The sequence below is a fragment of the Maniola jurtina genome, chromosome 13 (genome assembly GCF_905333055.1).
Source record: "Maniola jurtina chromosome 13, ilManJurt1.1, whole genome shotgun sequence".
NCBI classification, from domain to species: domain Eukaryota; kingdom Metazoa; phylum Arthropoda; class Insecta; order Lepidoptera; family Nymphalidae; genus Maniola; species Maniola jurtina.
Window position 1 is genome coordinate 10957160 of NC_060041.1, and position 17143 is coordinate 10974302.

The 17143-nt window shown below is 36.6% G+C and overlaps 1 protein-coding gene across 2 annotated transcripts; it reads left to right on the forward strand.

The window, feature by feature from the left end:
• The first annotated feature begins 539 nt into the window (after window positions 1–539).
• On the forward strand, window positions 540–17114 carry LOC123870910. 2 transcript variants are annotated; one of them, XM_045914405.1, is made up of 4 exons: window positions 540–2546; window positions 13216–13337; window positions 15849–16035; window positions 16069–17114. In XM_045914405.1, exons 1-4 carry the CDS (start codon window positions 900–902, stop codon window positions 16495–16497), a joined length of 2385 nt encoding a protein of 794 aa, XP_045770361.1. In that variant the 5' UTR covers window positions 540–899; the 3' UTR covers window positions 16498–17114. The 2 variants fall into 2 exon arrangements, with proteins under 2 accessions (XP_045770361.1, XP_045770360.1); XM_045914404.1 differs by having other exon boundaries at window positions 541–2546; window positions 15849–17114.
• The last annotated feature ends 29 nt before the right edge of the window (window positions 17115–17143 follow it).

Here is a 17143-nt window from a genome sequence, read left to right on the forward strand (position 1 = left end):
TATTTTATGAAAAATAAATTGGCAATGTGGTCAAAAATTTCGTTAAATCTAATGTTCTCATTATAAAAATATTTAATACATATTAATTTTTAAGTTAACTTAATTCTTTTATAAGAATGCATTGAATATAAAATCGGGCAGTGTGTAGACTCCCTAAATGATTGCATCAGAAAAGAATGGAAAGGAAAAGAACAACTTGTCTATGGCAGGAACTTCCTTGATAAACCTTTATAATACGTCAATGTGATAAACTTTGTTTGAATCGACATTAATGGAAATCGATTCATAAAGAAAAATGTAAAACTAGCGTGGTTGAATTAAAGGCATGTGGAATTACTTATGCTGATTGTTAAGCATAATTCTATACCTGATTTTTTTTGAGGACGTTTTCATAGAAGAAAATATAGGATTTTAAACTGAACTATAATATTATTATTCTTTAATAGAAGAATCGATATTTGTAGAATCGATTAAGTTTTTATCGATTCCATTCCATAGACTTCACAGACGATAGTGTTAGCGATAGTGATAATCTGCATTTCTGGACTTTACCAAAATAATTTTCAGATTTTTACAAAATGGCTGAACTATAAAGACGTGTACTAAGAAAAATTATTAAAATGGAGCTAATAAACGACTACTTTTCTCAAGAAAACAAAACTGTGTGTTATTCAGAAGATACATATTACGGTGATACAGTGTGTAACGTGATTAACGGAGTGATTTGTGTCTATCCTAGTCCTTGGATATCGGACGAAGAAACATTGGACATAAAGTGTAGAATAAAGCCTTCTCCTAATATATTTAGACCCAGAGATAGAGACTTTAATATGTACGCGTGAGTGTAAAATGGCTTAGCATCCTCTTTGGACCTGTAAAAATAGTGTAAAATTGTAAAAATGCATAGTTTTAATGATACGCGTCAAAGACGCAATCTCTTGGATTTTAACGGATTTGCTCCGATACATTTTCCGCTTACAAGTTATTCAACAGACTCCCGAACGAACTCCAAGGACGAAATGAAGCATACATACGGGGATACCTTATTTTTTAACAATCTCCACCTGATTCCCGATCCACTTAAGAAAAATTTGGCAGATTCTGTTATAACTGGTGAGGAAAAAAAGGTACCTAACATGGTCGAGACAAAGGAAACGGAAAGGCCTCAAAGGCCGGACTATTATCCAACTCTGGCGGGTATAACTAGTTTCTTTTCTGGCGTTCTCAATGTAATGGGAGCGATATTCCAGAAGCGTACGACCTCGCCAACCTCTCAGTACTACGATTGTTTCGAAGACTATAACGACCAGCAGATGGCGCCGTCACCCTGGCAGAGTTCCAACATTGAGGTTCAAAATAAAAATGAGCGGGATCTGTTCAATTTTGCCACTAACAATGAAGTAAATGCAAATTTGGAAGTAGAAATGAGCACAGATTGTAGATTAGCTGCCAGTCATTGTGAGGAAAAGTTAAATCAGGTTCGATTGCTATTAACTAATAAAAACAACAGAAATGAACAACCCTCAAAGTTTCGTTTGAATCGACCACGGAAGGCTTTTATTGAGGCAGGCTCAGTGGAAGAGTCATTTGAAGATGCCTTCACCCCAGAAGATGTCACCTGTCTTGCTGACAATACGTACATTGAATATTATAGTCCTTGTAATCATCATAATGAAGAATATATTCATGCAGAGGCCCCAAAAGTTAAGATTGAAAGGTGTGTTAAAGAACCCACAGATATTGTCTACAGTTTACCCGCTGAAAACAATAAAAAAAATGATCTAAATGAGCAATCTGTGTTAAATGATAGTAGTTTTGTAAATACTGAAGAAGTAGTCTCCTCTTGTGAGGAGAAATTAAGTAAACTAAAGGCGCTGTTAAAATCAAAAGGTAAAAAAGTTGTCAATAATGAACCAGAAGCAACTCGACAAGCACCTGAAATTACAAATCCGATTCCAATACCAGTTCACAATTCAGAGAAATCAGAAATTCATAAAGATTTCCCTAACGAAACTGTGTTTGGCAATGAAATAAATTCAACAGAGCTACACAGTTCACAAGACAGTGACTATTTTAATGAAGTGACTGGCAAATTTTTCTCTTCATCATTAGAAAGTGAAGATTCATTTCAAATTGTTTTCTCTGATAGCCCTCCCAATTGTAGACGGAGGATCCCATCGGAATGTGATTCGGAGGACTCATTTATTGTGTTTGAGGAATCACCCGAGAGTTGCTATACATCTCATGATGTATTTGGAGAAGACATTGGCGAGGTGATCCATTCAGACTTCGATTCAGATATCGAAGAGGATTCTGGTATCACCTGCAAGTTGGCTCATAATTTGTCACGGACTTTTGGTGATTTGACAGATGATAGTTTGTATAGTCAAGATGTTGTGGACAGTGTGCAAGTATGCAATGAGGTGATTAACGATAAAGTGAATGAAATAAACGTGATACAAGATGAGGAAAGAGAAGACAAGAAATGTGGTCTGTTGCTGAATGAGAGGAGAAAAGCAGAGAAACGAAAGTTGCCACCTAAAAAGGTGAGTCTTTATTTCTTACTTTATATACGCACAATAGATTAGTTGCCCGGCAACTCAGTTGACGGTATATGGAGGTCTCTTTGTCTAAGCGCATGACGTAGCCACAATTCTGTGCGTATAGACTGCAACTTCCATACAAATCACAGATTCTAATGGTCGCCGTCAACCAAGTCGCCGGGCAACTACTCAACTGTGTCTAATGGGTCTTAATCTTTGACTTGTAAAATTTTGCATGTATGTAGTGCATGCTGTCTGGGAATTTTTATGGCAGTTTCATTCAATTATGAACCTGACAAGGCAAGAAAAAGTAAACATAATATACATACCTACTTGCACTGTGTATATAAATTCCTTGTAATGTTGATCTTTAAACACTTGTAGATAAACATAAAATTGATAGTGTAATCTAAATTGGCATTTCTTTTCCATGTAGGTGCTTAAGTAGTTTATTTATACTTAATAAGTAATATAAAATAGATTAAGTGAGGGAGAGTAAGTAGGAGTAAATTACTTCATTTTTAGGGTCAAGAAAACCTTAAAATTATGAAATTTGGCAGAAAGGTTGGTCTTATAGCACAAGTAAATAAAAAAAACCCTATAAAATATTAAAAACTTTAATTTTCTGAGCTGAAAGTAGCTTATGTCAATTTTCCGAATGCAATTTTTTGAATTTCATTGAAATGGTTGGATGGGCCTTGAGAAGGTACCTGACAGACAGACACACTTTTGCAACTATAATATTAGTAATTACTGACCAAGGATTATATAAATCGCATGTAAACAATCATTACTCTACTATGTATTTAATTATGTAGTTGCAATTTGAAACACTATCCTCTAATTGGTTCAATGCTTTAGAAGATATTTTATGAGTTCATTGTTGCCTTATTTTCTGAGAATTTACTATGCAGTTTTTGTTATCATGGCTATATTCAGTCCTTTAATTACTCCAAATTTACTCCATTAATATTATAAATACAAAAGAAATTGTGCTTGTCTTTGTCTTGGAGGATGGACATTAATTTTAATATATCCTGAAAATGAAAAAGTGCCCACTGAATTTCTTTTTAAACCTAAATCCATGCAGTGTGCTAATAAACAGTTACGCTGATAGTAGAAATGTTTCTAGATTAGAAATATGTGCTATATCTACCCAAATATTGTGCAGAATCAACTTGTTCTACACAATACCTACTCTGAAATGATTTGATTCTGAAAATTCTTTCACTGACAGTTAAATTATACAAGCCGATGCCTACAACTTCACCCGCGTGGATTTAGGTTTTTAGAAATCCTGTGGGAACTTTTTGATTTTCCGGAATAAAAAGTAGCCTATGTTTCCAGGATATTATCTATCTCCATTCCAAATTTCAGTCAAATCTGTCTAGTAGTTTTTGCGTGAAGGAGTAACAAACATACACACACATACACAAACTTTTGCCTTTATAATATTAGTGTGATGAGTGTTATAAGACTACATTTAATGCAGCGAGTGAAATGACAGACAAAGGTTAGTCTGAAGCAAGTAATCTTTCAATTAAAATAAAATCTTATCGCAAATTCATGTTGATGCCAGATGCAAAGATATTTCTAGAGACAAGACTTAAAAGTCAATAAATTAAAAAAAAAATATTCATTTGGCATTTATAATAAAACAGGTTTCTCTGTATTTATAAATGCTAAATAAACACCTACCTACAGACGACCTATGAAATTGCAATTACAACCTTAGTGTGTTGTAATAGGAAACACTATTTAATAGCTATAAGAAGGCATTATTGTGATCAGTATGTCTTGACCAACAGTTGATTAATAAAAAATAAAAAAAGATTTGTCTGTCATGATCAGCAATTTTGTCCTTGCAACCTTAGCTACTATGTACTTTCCTCAACAGCAACATGGCCATCGCTGGTCCTAATGGACCTGATATAACGCCCCGGGCGCTCGGAAGGGATATTGTGAAGACAAAATGTGAGGCATTCTATGGAACGAAATGGGTACGCGGTGGGCGCTTGATTTACCTATTTGCCATTACCTTCCACAAATCCATAGGCCATACTAGAGCGCCATTCATTTTGTCTTCACAGCATAACTATCATCCTGCGCCTGGGGCGTTAACTATAATATCATGTTCCTAAAGCGGAATTTACATTACGAAATTAGTTTCACGACATTAATTTCACTATCAATTACACGTGTAAACGACTTATTTCGTTATGCATGCATTATGGCGTTTAATGACAAATTAGACATTTACATGTGCAAATGATAGTGAAATTAATGTTGTAAGACTAATTTCGTAATGTGAATTCCGCTTTAAAGTTGTAATGCATAGTAGGTGGTATGCAGTTCCAAATTGCAACAATTCGCCGTTTTTTTTTTTTTTAGAAAAAGAATATTAGCCATGTTAAATGACTAATATTCCCCTTTCCTCTCCAAGTAAGCGTCAGGCTTGTGCTAGGAGTAGGTACGACAATAGTGCAACGGGCGGGGGTTGAACCGTCGACCTTTCGGTTTTCAGTCCACTCCTTTACCGGTTGAGCTATTGGGGCTCTATGTATGTTCGTTGGCTGCGTTGATAGCTAAAGTAACTTGTAGATTAGTCAATCGGTCAGGGATGCCTTAGTCTAAAAACGTATTCCAAATACCTGACCTCCACGTCAGATTGTGTTACTCAGGTGTGTCACGTTACCCTGTGAATTAACTAAGGCCTTTCAACCGAATTACAAAAAGCGCGAGTCATTATGCACCTACTCAACTCATTACTGATTCAATAATGTGAAATTATAAAGAAAACTGAGATTCTGATTAAATAAGCTGCTGTATAAAATACATAGATGTGACGTCATAAACATGTGACGTACCTACTTTTTTTAATTAAAGGGTTAAAAAACTAGCAGTGGACGTGAATTTTACATAGGCACCTTCCCAGTTATAATATTTACTTACGGGTTTGCGTTTTTTTATGATCCATATAAGCTTATTAAATTACTAATTATTATAAATAATATCGGAATCATTCTGGTGATCACTTACGATTTCCTACTATTGTTGAGTATTCTTCGAAACATTACCATAAAGTCACTTGTGTATTTTTATCGGTAAGTAGGTAGGTAGTTACTAGTTAGGTAGGTACATAGTTTTCAAGCAGCTTTAAGATGACTCTCTCCGTCACTCGCTTCATACAATCGTAGTTCCAATTTCATTTGAATATTAAGCAACCAAAGTCCATGAAATTTTGCAGACATATTCTAGAAACTAATATCTGTGTCTGTGCTGTTTTAGATTTTTCTAAAATATGTAGTTTTAAAGGGGCTCAAAGATTTGTATGTAACTGTTTAAGACCGCGTAACTTTGAAACCGAATATTTTAACAGAAATCTGGAAAACCACAGAAATAGATATTAGTTTCTAGAATATGTCTGCAAAATTTCACGGACTTTGGTTGCTTAATATTCAAATGAAATTGGAACTACGATTGTATGAAACGAGTGACGGAGAGAGCCCTCTTAACATAACCACTATCATGAAAGTACGTGACAACTGACAGTTACCTTGTATTGTTTATCATGATTTTACAACATGTTTCATCACTATGGTTTACCACATGACCGATTTCCCCACCACGTTTGCCTTGTGGTGCAGTCACTCTTCACCCCGCCACCACTCGCTTTTATGATACAGCGGTTTTTTGAGAAATTGTAGGGGTTATTCCACTAATCCCCATTGCCAATCCCCTTCAATGGGGATTTGTGAACTTCTTTTCCACAAATCCCCATTGCTTTAAAATAAGATACAAACGACCCATTTTATAAGAATCACGAAGTCTTTATTTTTATGCATAGATTAGTATTATTTGTAAAAACAAGTGTAAATGTAAATTAAAAATTTATAACACCCCCGACAAGTGAAGGTTACAGTAACTAGAAAAGAGCTGATAACTTTTAAACGGCTAAACCGATTTTCTTGGATTATAGCTAAGAACACTCTCGATCAAGCCACCTTTCAAACAAAAAAAACTAAATTAAAATCGGTTCAATAGTTTAGGAGTTACGATGCCACAGACAGATACACAGATACACACGTCAAACTTATAACACCCCTCTTTTTGGGTCGGGGGTTAATAACAAAACATATTAAAGTAATGACTAAAGTGCAGTAACACGAAATTTGAAACAGGTAGGCACCTCTGTCTGCGTTGTTCTCTCAACTTTCAGGATCACCGCTTCGCATCGCTGATGTTCTTTAATTTTCACTTATTTCCAGCCATATAATAATGGGTACAAAGTTATAAAATGCAAACTTGATCTTTTGAATATTTAACCTAGAGAAAGTAGGTACCTGCCTAATTGGTGCATGTAACTCGAAAGCCGGAACGCTAAGTCAGAGGCAATTCAAAAATCTCAAAAGTAGTTACAGATGAACCTAATACGGATGAGCCGACGAAAACTTTAATAAGTACACACTGCTTAGCTCCTACCTCTCTTGACCCGTCCGTAGTAAAATAAGGGCCTTTTCAGTGCGACGCGGATGGCCTGCGCTGACGTCCGCGGCGGACGGTGGAGTGTATGAAACCTCAACAGCGCGTTCAGAGCGACGCGGAGCTGTCCGCGTCGCGGAGTTGTTGAGGTTTCATACATTTTGCCGTCCGTCGCGGGCGTCCGCGTGGGTCGTCCGCGTCGCACTGAAAAGGCCCTAAAGATCATGCTGCCTCTTCCTCGCCAGAGTTCGTTTGATCTAGCATTTTCAACAAATCCAGGGTCCAGTAGTGTCCTCTCAATCACGCAACTATATATTTTTGTACTCAGTGCCTCCAATGTTTTGACGTAGTTGACTATATTCTATTTAATTAACCCGCCCAGGTTTCGCTCGGGAAGAATTTTAAAAAATCCTTTCTTAGGCTTTCTCTATAATCTGATGCGCGTGCGGTACGCGATCTCAATTTGATTCTCAATTTGATTCCTTGTGAAAAAGGACCCCGGATGGGTTGGGGGGTGATGGGCTTACGTCGACTAACTACATGAATACAACCGGAAGCATCTATATCTATAATCTGATTGACATACGAGTATTATCAACGTACAGCTTTAACCAAAAACTTGAGATTTTACGATACGCTTTCTCTAAAACGTAGGACCGCCACTAAGAAAGACAGATTTTCGATTGTAATTGAGCTGAAGGGAGTGTTACTACATTAAAAAAAAATACTTTGTGTTGGTAGGTAGGGACTTATTTCACAAAAAATTAAAAAGAACACTAGTAAAAGTGTATTTTTTGCTCATAAAAATCCCAATATGCATAATATGCGGGCTGCCCTTATAGGTCGTAACTCGTTATCGTAATGCACTAGTGTGTGATGATAATAAGTAATACATACAAAGTGGACAGCCTACTCAAACGCTTGCGATTTACTAACTGCGTACGATAGCAATATTATCTGGAACATAAGTGTAGGTAACCACTTAACAAGACTATAAACCTAATGACATTCTTATAGATGGAGTTTAGTTTAATTGGCCTACAAGTTGACTTAGCTAGTTCGAGATTTATTCATATATTTGTCATGATTTGGTAAAGGAATAGTCTAATAAACGGTATTTTGGTCAGTGTGTTAAGGATCAGCCAATTATGAAAACGTAATATTTGAAGGTTTTAATATTTAGTGTGACATCAAAAGGATGTGTGTAGTCATGACCTTTGCCTTCTGAATAAACATCGATAGAAAAAAAAAGAGGTCAGTTCATGGAAGTTCGGCAAGAGCAAGGAACATATATTTAAGAGAGATGAGACCATTATCAGCATAATGAACAAGGTATCTTTGCATAATACTAGTAATAAATAAATAAATAAAAAAGCCTTTATTGTCTAATACGTTTTCCAAATACATTGATGATTATCTCGTGTTACAATAAATTTATTTATTTCACGTCATTTTTATCTATAAATTCTTCATAATCAAAACAATATCAATTCACAGTATCAGTTCATTTTGTGATGAACTGATAATTCAATTCAATTTATTTATTTAACGGACAACAAAAATCCATTACTACAGTACATAATACTAGTAGGCATGTTTTAAATATCGCCTTAGGTTGTATAAGGCGTTATTCGTACGAGAGCTTTTTTAACGTCCGTTAAAAAAGCGTTCAAATAGAACAAAATACGCATTCCCAAGTATCTGTTCACATGTCAACGCTTTTTTATCGCGCACTGTTGTATTTCCAGCGCAACGCCGGGTTTTAACGCAACGCTTTTTTAACGCTCGTGTGAATGAGGGCTTAAATATTATTTTTAAATGCTCATTACTCAGGTTGATAATTTAAATGTATACTGTAACGTAAAAGACATATTCACTGATTGACATATCAACGTAGAACTGAAACCTCTCTTGAACGTATAACTACCCTCACTATGAAATAATTTGAAGACATTCCAACAGCATCTTTGAAAAACATAAATTTACTACAGTTAGCAATTTTTTTTATGGCAGCCCTGCCTTTGTTCTCACCTTCATCCTTCTGCATGCCTTCTCCTTTTCATATTGCTTTAATAACGATTGCAGAATGCTTTGTTTAGAATTGCACCGAATTGCGAAATGCGAAACCAAAGAATAACTTTATGTCAAACTAATATGGAAACTTGTTTGCAAGGGAGAATAATTCACCTTAAGTTACTAAGACAGCTCGATCTCGAATAGAACTACCTTATCAGAACTAACACCCGTATTCACAAACGTTACTAAGAGGTCTCATAGTGCCCTAGAACGCAGAGTGTCCGTTCCACCAATCAGATGACTGTATCACGTCAATTTACAATGATATGATTGGTGGAACCTACACTATGCGTTTGAGCGCACTGTGAGACCTCATAGTAACGTTTGTGAATACGGCCGTAAACCCTATCGGTTGCCATCGAATGAGCACTGGGCACACACCACAGATGCGAAACACAGTCACCTTAGAAAGGCTAAGTTGTAGACTTATTGACAAGTGTAAATTAAAAATTTAAAACACCCCCGACAAGTGAAGGTTACAGTAACTAGAAAAGAGCACAGATACTTTCAAACGGCTGAACCGATTTTCTTGGATTATAGCTAAGAACACTCTCGATCAAGCCACCTTTCAAACAAAAAAAACTAAATTAAAATCGGTTCATTAGTTTAGGCGCTACGGTGCCACAGACAGATACACAGATACACAGACACACAGATACACAGATACACACGTCAAACTTATAACACCCCTCTTTTTGGGTCGGGGGTTAATAAAAGTAGGGTAAAGTAATGGCGCCTATCTTTCTATACGCAATCAAATCGAAACGTGGATATGGGATCTAAATATAACGAGAGAAATGAAGAGTGACGTACAGTCATCCATTAGACTTACCAAAATATCTAATTGTAATTATTTTGGCTTCACCCCAGACAATTTAATGCTAGTTCCATTTAGCGCAATTAACTGGGGCACGTTTTCATCATACTAACTTATAAATAAAATTGAAGTGACTATCTGTTTGAACGGGCTAATCGTTTGAATGGCTGAACCTATTTTGACGAGACTTTCACGGACAAGTAGAGGATTAACCAAGGAGTAACATAGGCTACTTTTTTAACCGACTTTAAAAACGGAGGAGTTGTGTTTTTCTACCTATGCACAGGTATCTCCGAGATTTCTGAACCGATTTGCGTATTTTTTTTTTAGTCGATAGAGGAAATTTCGACATTGTTATATAAAAAATTTGGATTCCAACTCATCAATCCTGATGCTGCAAGGGATCTGACCAATCCACGCGGGCGAAGCTGCGGGCATCACCTAAACCTTCACCTTTTTACTATCGTATTGCAAGGTCTACAACCCGTACGTAGTCGAAATTCCACGGACACATACGAAGCGATTTGACTCCTAGTTTCTAATCCGAACTCCCTTCCGGCATCAATTTTCCCCTGGACGGGTACCCATATTAGAAGTGGACTTCTAATGTGGGTGCCTTCAAATCTGCATAGTGAATAGGCATCTAGGCAAGCTCGCTCCATCGGCTGCGTTATCACTTGCCAGTAAGTTTGATTCAGCCAAGCGCTAGTCTTAAATATAAAAAAAATCTCAGTAGTTGAAAGTATGTTCCGAGTGTTTCCCCGAGGTCATTACCCGGGTTGTTTTGTTTACGCCACTATTGCTCACGCGTCTCGATTTGTATCAATGATTACATCAATGACGATGCTGGTGTGATGACTCACGTTACTTCGTCATCATTTCTAACTAAAATGACACACTTTGGTGCTTATCTTATAAACAGTACCCTGGACAAAAAATGTTTATTTATTGTGTTACAACTTACAATACCTAGGTGTATGTATTGCAATATCACAAACATATTGCATGTTATTATTATTGTTTTTTATTATTGTTTGTTATAGTGGCAATAGAAATATACATTCAGGGAAAGTTTCAACTTTCTCTCTTCCTATAACGATTGATGAGATACAGCTCGTTGACAGACGGACGGACAGCGGAGATTTAGTAATAGGGTCCCGTTGGCACCCTCGCGTACGGAACCCTAAAAAGTAAAAGGTTTAAAAAAGGGAACTTCTAACAAAACGTCGAAGCATGGAAGAGATTGTCATGAATTGTGGTATGGCTTAGTCTGAAGAGGTGGAATTATGAGAACTGTCAGCGGATACATCCCTGTATGTTAAACTAGCCGATGCCCGCGACTTCGCCCGCGTGGATTTAGGTTTGTTGAAATCCCGTGGGAACTCTTTGATTTTCTATAGTAAAAGTAACGCAATCTGATTCCCATATAAAGCTGCGATGCCATCAATGATACGATGACGTCACGAATGATTCAAGCGCCGAGGTTAGGCCCGCTGCGTTGTTTATAAATACTACGTTACAACTAAAATTCTACGAATGATTTCAATAACTACCTACCTCACCCTTCTCTGCTATGCTCGACCTAGCGGTTTGAACTATAAAATTCGCGGATTCGTCCTTGTGGAGATTTTGCATATTTCCTGTAATCATTTTTCACAGGATTTTCCCAATTTTTTTAATGGTACGCCAGTTCCTTCCCGTTTCAGCCTTTTGGGCTTGACTTTAGATTAGTCACTCAGTGAGGGAATTATTTTAGATAGGTATTGCTTAGTAAATATTTTGTTTTAATATAGGTGGAGTGAACTAGAGTGAGGGAACTCTCGGTTTGATCCTGAATCGACGAAATATCAAATATTAGGCTATGATCACAGTAGGGAACTTCGAACAAAACGTCAAGGCCTCGACGTCACTGGCAGGCGTCAAATGTTATACATTAAACGCAGGTAGCTCTATAGTAGCTCTATTTTTCTTTGATTTTACGTCACCATAGCCTAATATTTGACATTATATCGTCAATTTAGGATCAAATCGAGAGTTCCTTCACTCTAGTTCACTCTGCTATGGTGAAGTAAAATCAAAGAAAAATAGGACTACCTTAGAACTAACTGCGTCAAATGTAACTAACATTTGACGCCTGCCAGTGACGTAGAAGTTTCGACGTTTTGTTGGAAGTTCTCTGTCGTGAACTGTGTTGGTACTACACAAGTTTGTTCCTTTGTTTCATACTTTCAATTATAATTTCAAAATAATTTATTGCACAAAGTAAATGTTGCCATTTACTTGTGCCTTGAGGCATTTACCTCCAATTAACCTTGATTGATGTGGTCGCATTGTTATCGCTTCCTAGTTCTAGCAAATCTTTGTCAGTACGTTAATTGAAAAGGTTTTTGGGTTGGACCAAAAAATTTATTGGGTTTTCTGGGAAAATTCTGAGTAATTACCGGAAGTAGGAAGTTCGCGGGTTATACCTCGGTGCCTCAGAGAGTATGTAAAGCCGGCTGACATGACATGTTGGTGCCAGAGTGAACTAGAGTGAGGGAACTCTTGGTTGATCCTGAGTCGATGATATGTATTAGGCTATGGTGACATAAAATCAAAAAAAAATAGGGCTACTTTAGGGTTTCCTGCGTAAAATATACTAACATTAGACGCAGCATTTGAACTGTGTGCTATGTATGGGCCAGCGTGACACTGAAAGGGACATATTATACACTAGCTGACGCCCGCGACTTCGTCCGCGTGGATTTAGGTTTATCGAAATCCCGTTGGAACTCTTTGATTTTCCGGGATAAAAAGTAGCCTATGTGCTAATCCAGGATATTTTCTATCTCCATTCCAAGTTTCAGCCAAATCCGTCCAGTAGTTTTTGCGTGAAGGAGTAACAAACATACACACACTCACACACATACACACAAACTTTCGCCTTTATAATATTAGTGTGATTAGTGTGAAGTACGCTAGAAGACTTGTGCCATAGTTATATTATTTTTGTACTGATTCGAAGCGCCCCACCTAACGTACTGGAATTAAAATTTGCACTTTTTGTCAAATCTTCCTCGTGTTGACAATATATTTTAGAGCAACATCGATAGTAGTGCCCTGTGGAAATCGGCCTATAAGGGTTGAATCGAATTTGGTAGCATGGCGAGACTATCGTCGCGATTTTCAAGCGGTTAGCGGTAGCGGATTTGATAGCGGCGGTAGTCAAGTTGCTTCACTTACACGTCGTATTTTTTTTTCTTTCTTCTTCGTGCCAAATTCAGCCAAATGTATTAAATGTCACTTTTCTGTTACCAGGTCACCTTCTCCTCACAACCACCAAAGGTCCACGTGATGAGGGTCTGGGCCTTCGCCGCGAGACAAGCGAGAGCCGGCCACTGGGAGAGACACGCTCTAGACAGAGAGCGGTTCAAGAGGAGGTGAGCATTTTAATCATTTTTATTATAGTGTTCTAGCCACGGTTTCGCTTACTGTGATGATACTAAAAGTAAGTAAACTTTGGAAGCAATTTCGATAGCTGCAAAGTGTCGCTACTAGATGTCATTAACAGTTGCTTCAGTACTGAGTGACATATCACAAATTTCGTCACTGGCAGTAAGCGAAACCATGGCCCAGAACCCAGAAGACGCAGGTTCGAATCCTGCCAGTTCCGCGATTTTTGATATGTATTTAAAAATTAATTAGAGGTGAGCATTTATTTAAAAATCCATTACAAGTTATCCCTTGACTGCCATCTCACATGGTGGTAAGTGATCATGCAGTCTAAGGTGGAACCTGATTAACTTGGAAGGGGCATGGCGGTATTTAATGAAACCAGACAGAATATTATTACAGAATATTATTGTAAATTGAACAATTGAAAAGAGCAACCGCCGAGTTTCTTGCTGGTTCTTCTCGGTAGGAACGGCATTCCGAACCAGTGGTAAATTATTATTTGACGATTCAAAAGCACTTGTAAAAGTTTATTTGAATAAAAATCTATTCTATTATATTCTAGACCTCTTATCGGTTTCTACACGGTATTGTACTGGAACGCTAAATCGCTTTCCGGCTTTGCTGGTAGGGTGGTATGGTGGTAACTAGCCACGGCCGTAGGCTCTCATCAGACTAGTAGCATTATCTATTTGAAAATTTATCTCTAACCGGCTTATACCCGCGACTTCGTCCGCGTGGACTACACAAATTTCAAACTCCTACTGTATCCCTTCAGAGGTTGAATTTTCAAAAATACTTTCTTAGAGAAATACTTTCTTCTTTTTATTAAGAACGTGACCGGGCTAACCGAAGACATAAATATGTACATGTTATCTACAAGGGAAGCCAGACAAATTCAGTATAGATTAAAAATGTCGCGCACTTGTCGACGGCATAGAAACAATAAAAAATATTATGGACATGTACGTCAATGGTTCTGATTCTGATGATAGAGTATGTATTTGCATCTTTTAACTTGGCTACGGCAAAGCCTAAAGGAAGGGTTATGATTTTAGCAGTCTATGTATGTGCGCGTGAAATAAGAGCCAGTTTGACCTTGCTCTACAGCTTTAATCAAACTATTGCCGTGCCTGAGAATGTGGGTCTAATGGGCAACTGACCTAGATAGACATAAAAACCGGCCAAGTACGAGTCAGACTCGCGCACCGAGGGTTCCGTACTAACTAAGGTGGAACTAAAATGGTTTTGGACATCACTGTCAAAATATTTATTACATTTTATTTCCTGTTTACAATTTTTCCTTTATTAGTTTTTACCTGACTACGGCAAAGACAAAAGGAAGGATTATGATTTTAGCAGTTAATGTATGTATGTCTGTATGATCCAGATTCTGTGTGTTCCACCCACAGCGCCTAAAGTACTGGGCCGACTGTGGATGAATGAGGTGTCAACTGATTCGTTGTAAACGTCCGGGTGACATAGGCTATATTTTATACGAAAAAAATTGGATGATGATGGATGCTACATAAAAAAGTGAGGGTCTCCAAAAAAAAATTTTTTTTTGCTATTGTATCTACCTACCTATTGAGTAGGATGTCAAATAAAAGAGGAGAAGATTGAAAGTTAATGAACAGAAAGTACTACAACATTAAATAAAATATACCAAGCGACAGAAAAACAATTTTAGTATAATATTTTAGCATTTATTGAGATGTTTTAGTTTTCAACTTTATCTTATAATAATGCAACTATTTATAGAATGTCATCATCCTAGATAAAATTCCGATCAACGTTTTGTTAGTATAAAATTAATTCGTAAAAGGCAGTGCAGTTATGAAAAAGTTGAGTCAGGGTCACTTCATACTACATGCTACATAATATGTACTTAATTGTTGAATGGTGTAACTTATACAAGCTACATAACTTGTCTGTTTCAAAACTAGACCAGTGAAAGACAGAAATATACTAAAACTACACTCATAATAAAAATGGTTTTTAATATTCAACATTAAAGATCAGCCTTTAAACTTGAATATCTAAAAACTAACTCTGTGTGAGTTGAATCCTTTTCACGTAAAAAAAAACGACCAAATATTCTTCATACCAAGCTCCATAAGATTTTACAATGGAATAGCTTTAATGTTGACTAGGTTTTAGTAATTAGCATCTAGATAAAGGTATTTTAAGCAGTTTTACAAAAAAAAACCCAAAAATAATTCCTATTAATATTTTGCTGAACTCTGGGATTTAGTCTATTGTTAACCCCCGACCCAAAAAGAGGGTTGTTATAAGTTTGACGTGTAACTGTGTATCTGTCTGTGGCATTGTACCTCCTAAACTAATGAACCGATTTTAATTTGTTTGAAAATAAATAATCCAAGAAAATCGGTTCAGCCGTTTGAAAGTTATCAGCTCTTTTCTGGTTATTACTGTAACCTTCACTTGTTGGGGCTATTATAAATTTTTAATTTACACTTTTTTTCCTTTGATTTCAGAATAGCAGATGTCGAAATGGCAATATCATGGGTGTTCAAACGCCAGCATCGTACGCGTATAGTGTTTCAACGATTCAGACCGTGGTGGAACGCAGAACGACGGAGGGAACTTGCCGAAAAGAAAGAGAAAGAAGAAAAGGAAAAGGAACGAAAGAAGGAAGAAGAGAGTATCGCACGAGAAGTAGAAGATAACGTAGTAAACGAAACTGAAGATCTTATTGATAACACTGATATAAAAACTGTAAGCACTGTTAATAAAGATGTAGGTACTAAAGAAAATGCTATTCAAAACGGAACAAATGAACTGAATATTGATTGCAATGGTCTTGCAGAGGATGATCAATCAATGAAATGTAATGGAATAATAATATACGAATCAAGTCCTAATAATGGTTCGGGTAAATCAAGAGATACTGAGAACACTGAAATATCAAAGCCCTTAGAAACCGTTTCCGATAACAATAATTATTTTGAACAATACTGGGACCACTCAAATTTTGAAACCAATAACTCCAATAATGATGAATTACACAATGATTCAATTGTAAAAACAACCGGAATAAATGAGTCTGTTAAAATTGCTACCACAGACGACAAATCAAATATAATTCGCGATATACAAATAAAAGAGGCAAGCGTCGATACATGACGATATGTTTACGAAATTGGATAGGGAAGTCCATACACCAGGATAATATTTACTAGGATATTGATTAGATGCTACTAAACGGATTTTGGTAGGTGATCATTGAGAGAGGAAAAGTTCTAATAAAATCAATAAGTGCTACAAAAGGATGACACAGAAGATGCCCATATAAGATCTTATATTTTCTCCTTACATTCAGGGAAACAGAGAATAAAAAGGGAAATTCTGAGAATTGAAAACCTGATCTTGTTATATATATAACGAGTATTATTTATCTATCATACAGTAGATTATACCCGGCAGGAAAGATGTTTAGTTTAGAAAGAGATAATAGACAGCTTCTCTTTCATTGGGACTGACAAGTGACCGACAAAACAAGTACGAGTGACAGAGAGAACGCTCTAGAAAGCCGAAACTGACGATTATCTCTTTCTGAAGTTCGATGATATAACCTGTCTGGTACTGTACCTGTATTGAGCTGCGTTTATAACAATGTATTCGTCTTTATCATCTTGTACTGTTTCTCTTTGTAGTATTTTGTCGATGTTGTTTCTGAATATTTTCAATATTAATTATATATTTGTTACACTAAATATATCTGCAAGTTTCCGTGTTTTACAGAACTTCTTTTAGTCTAAATACTTTTTTT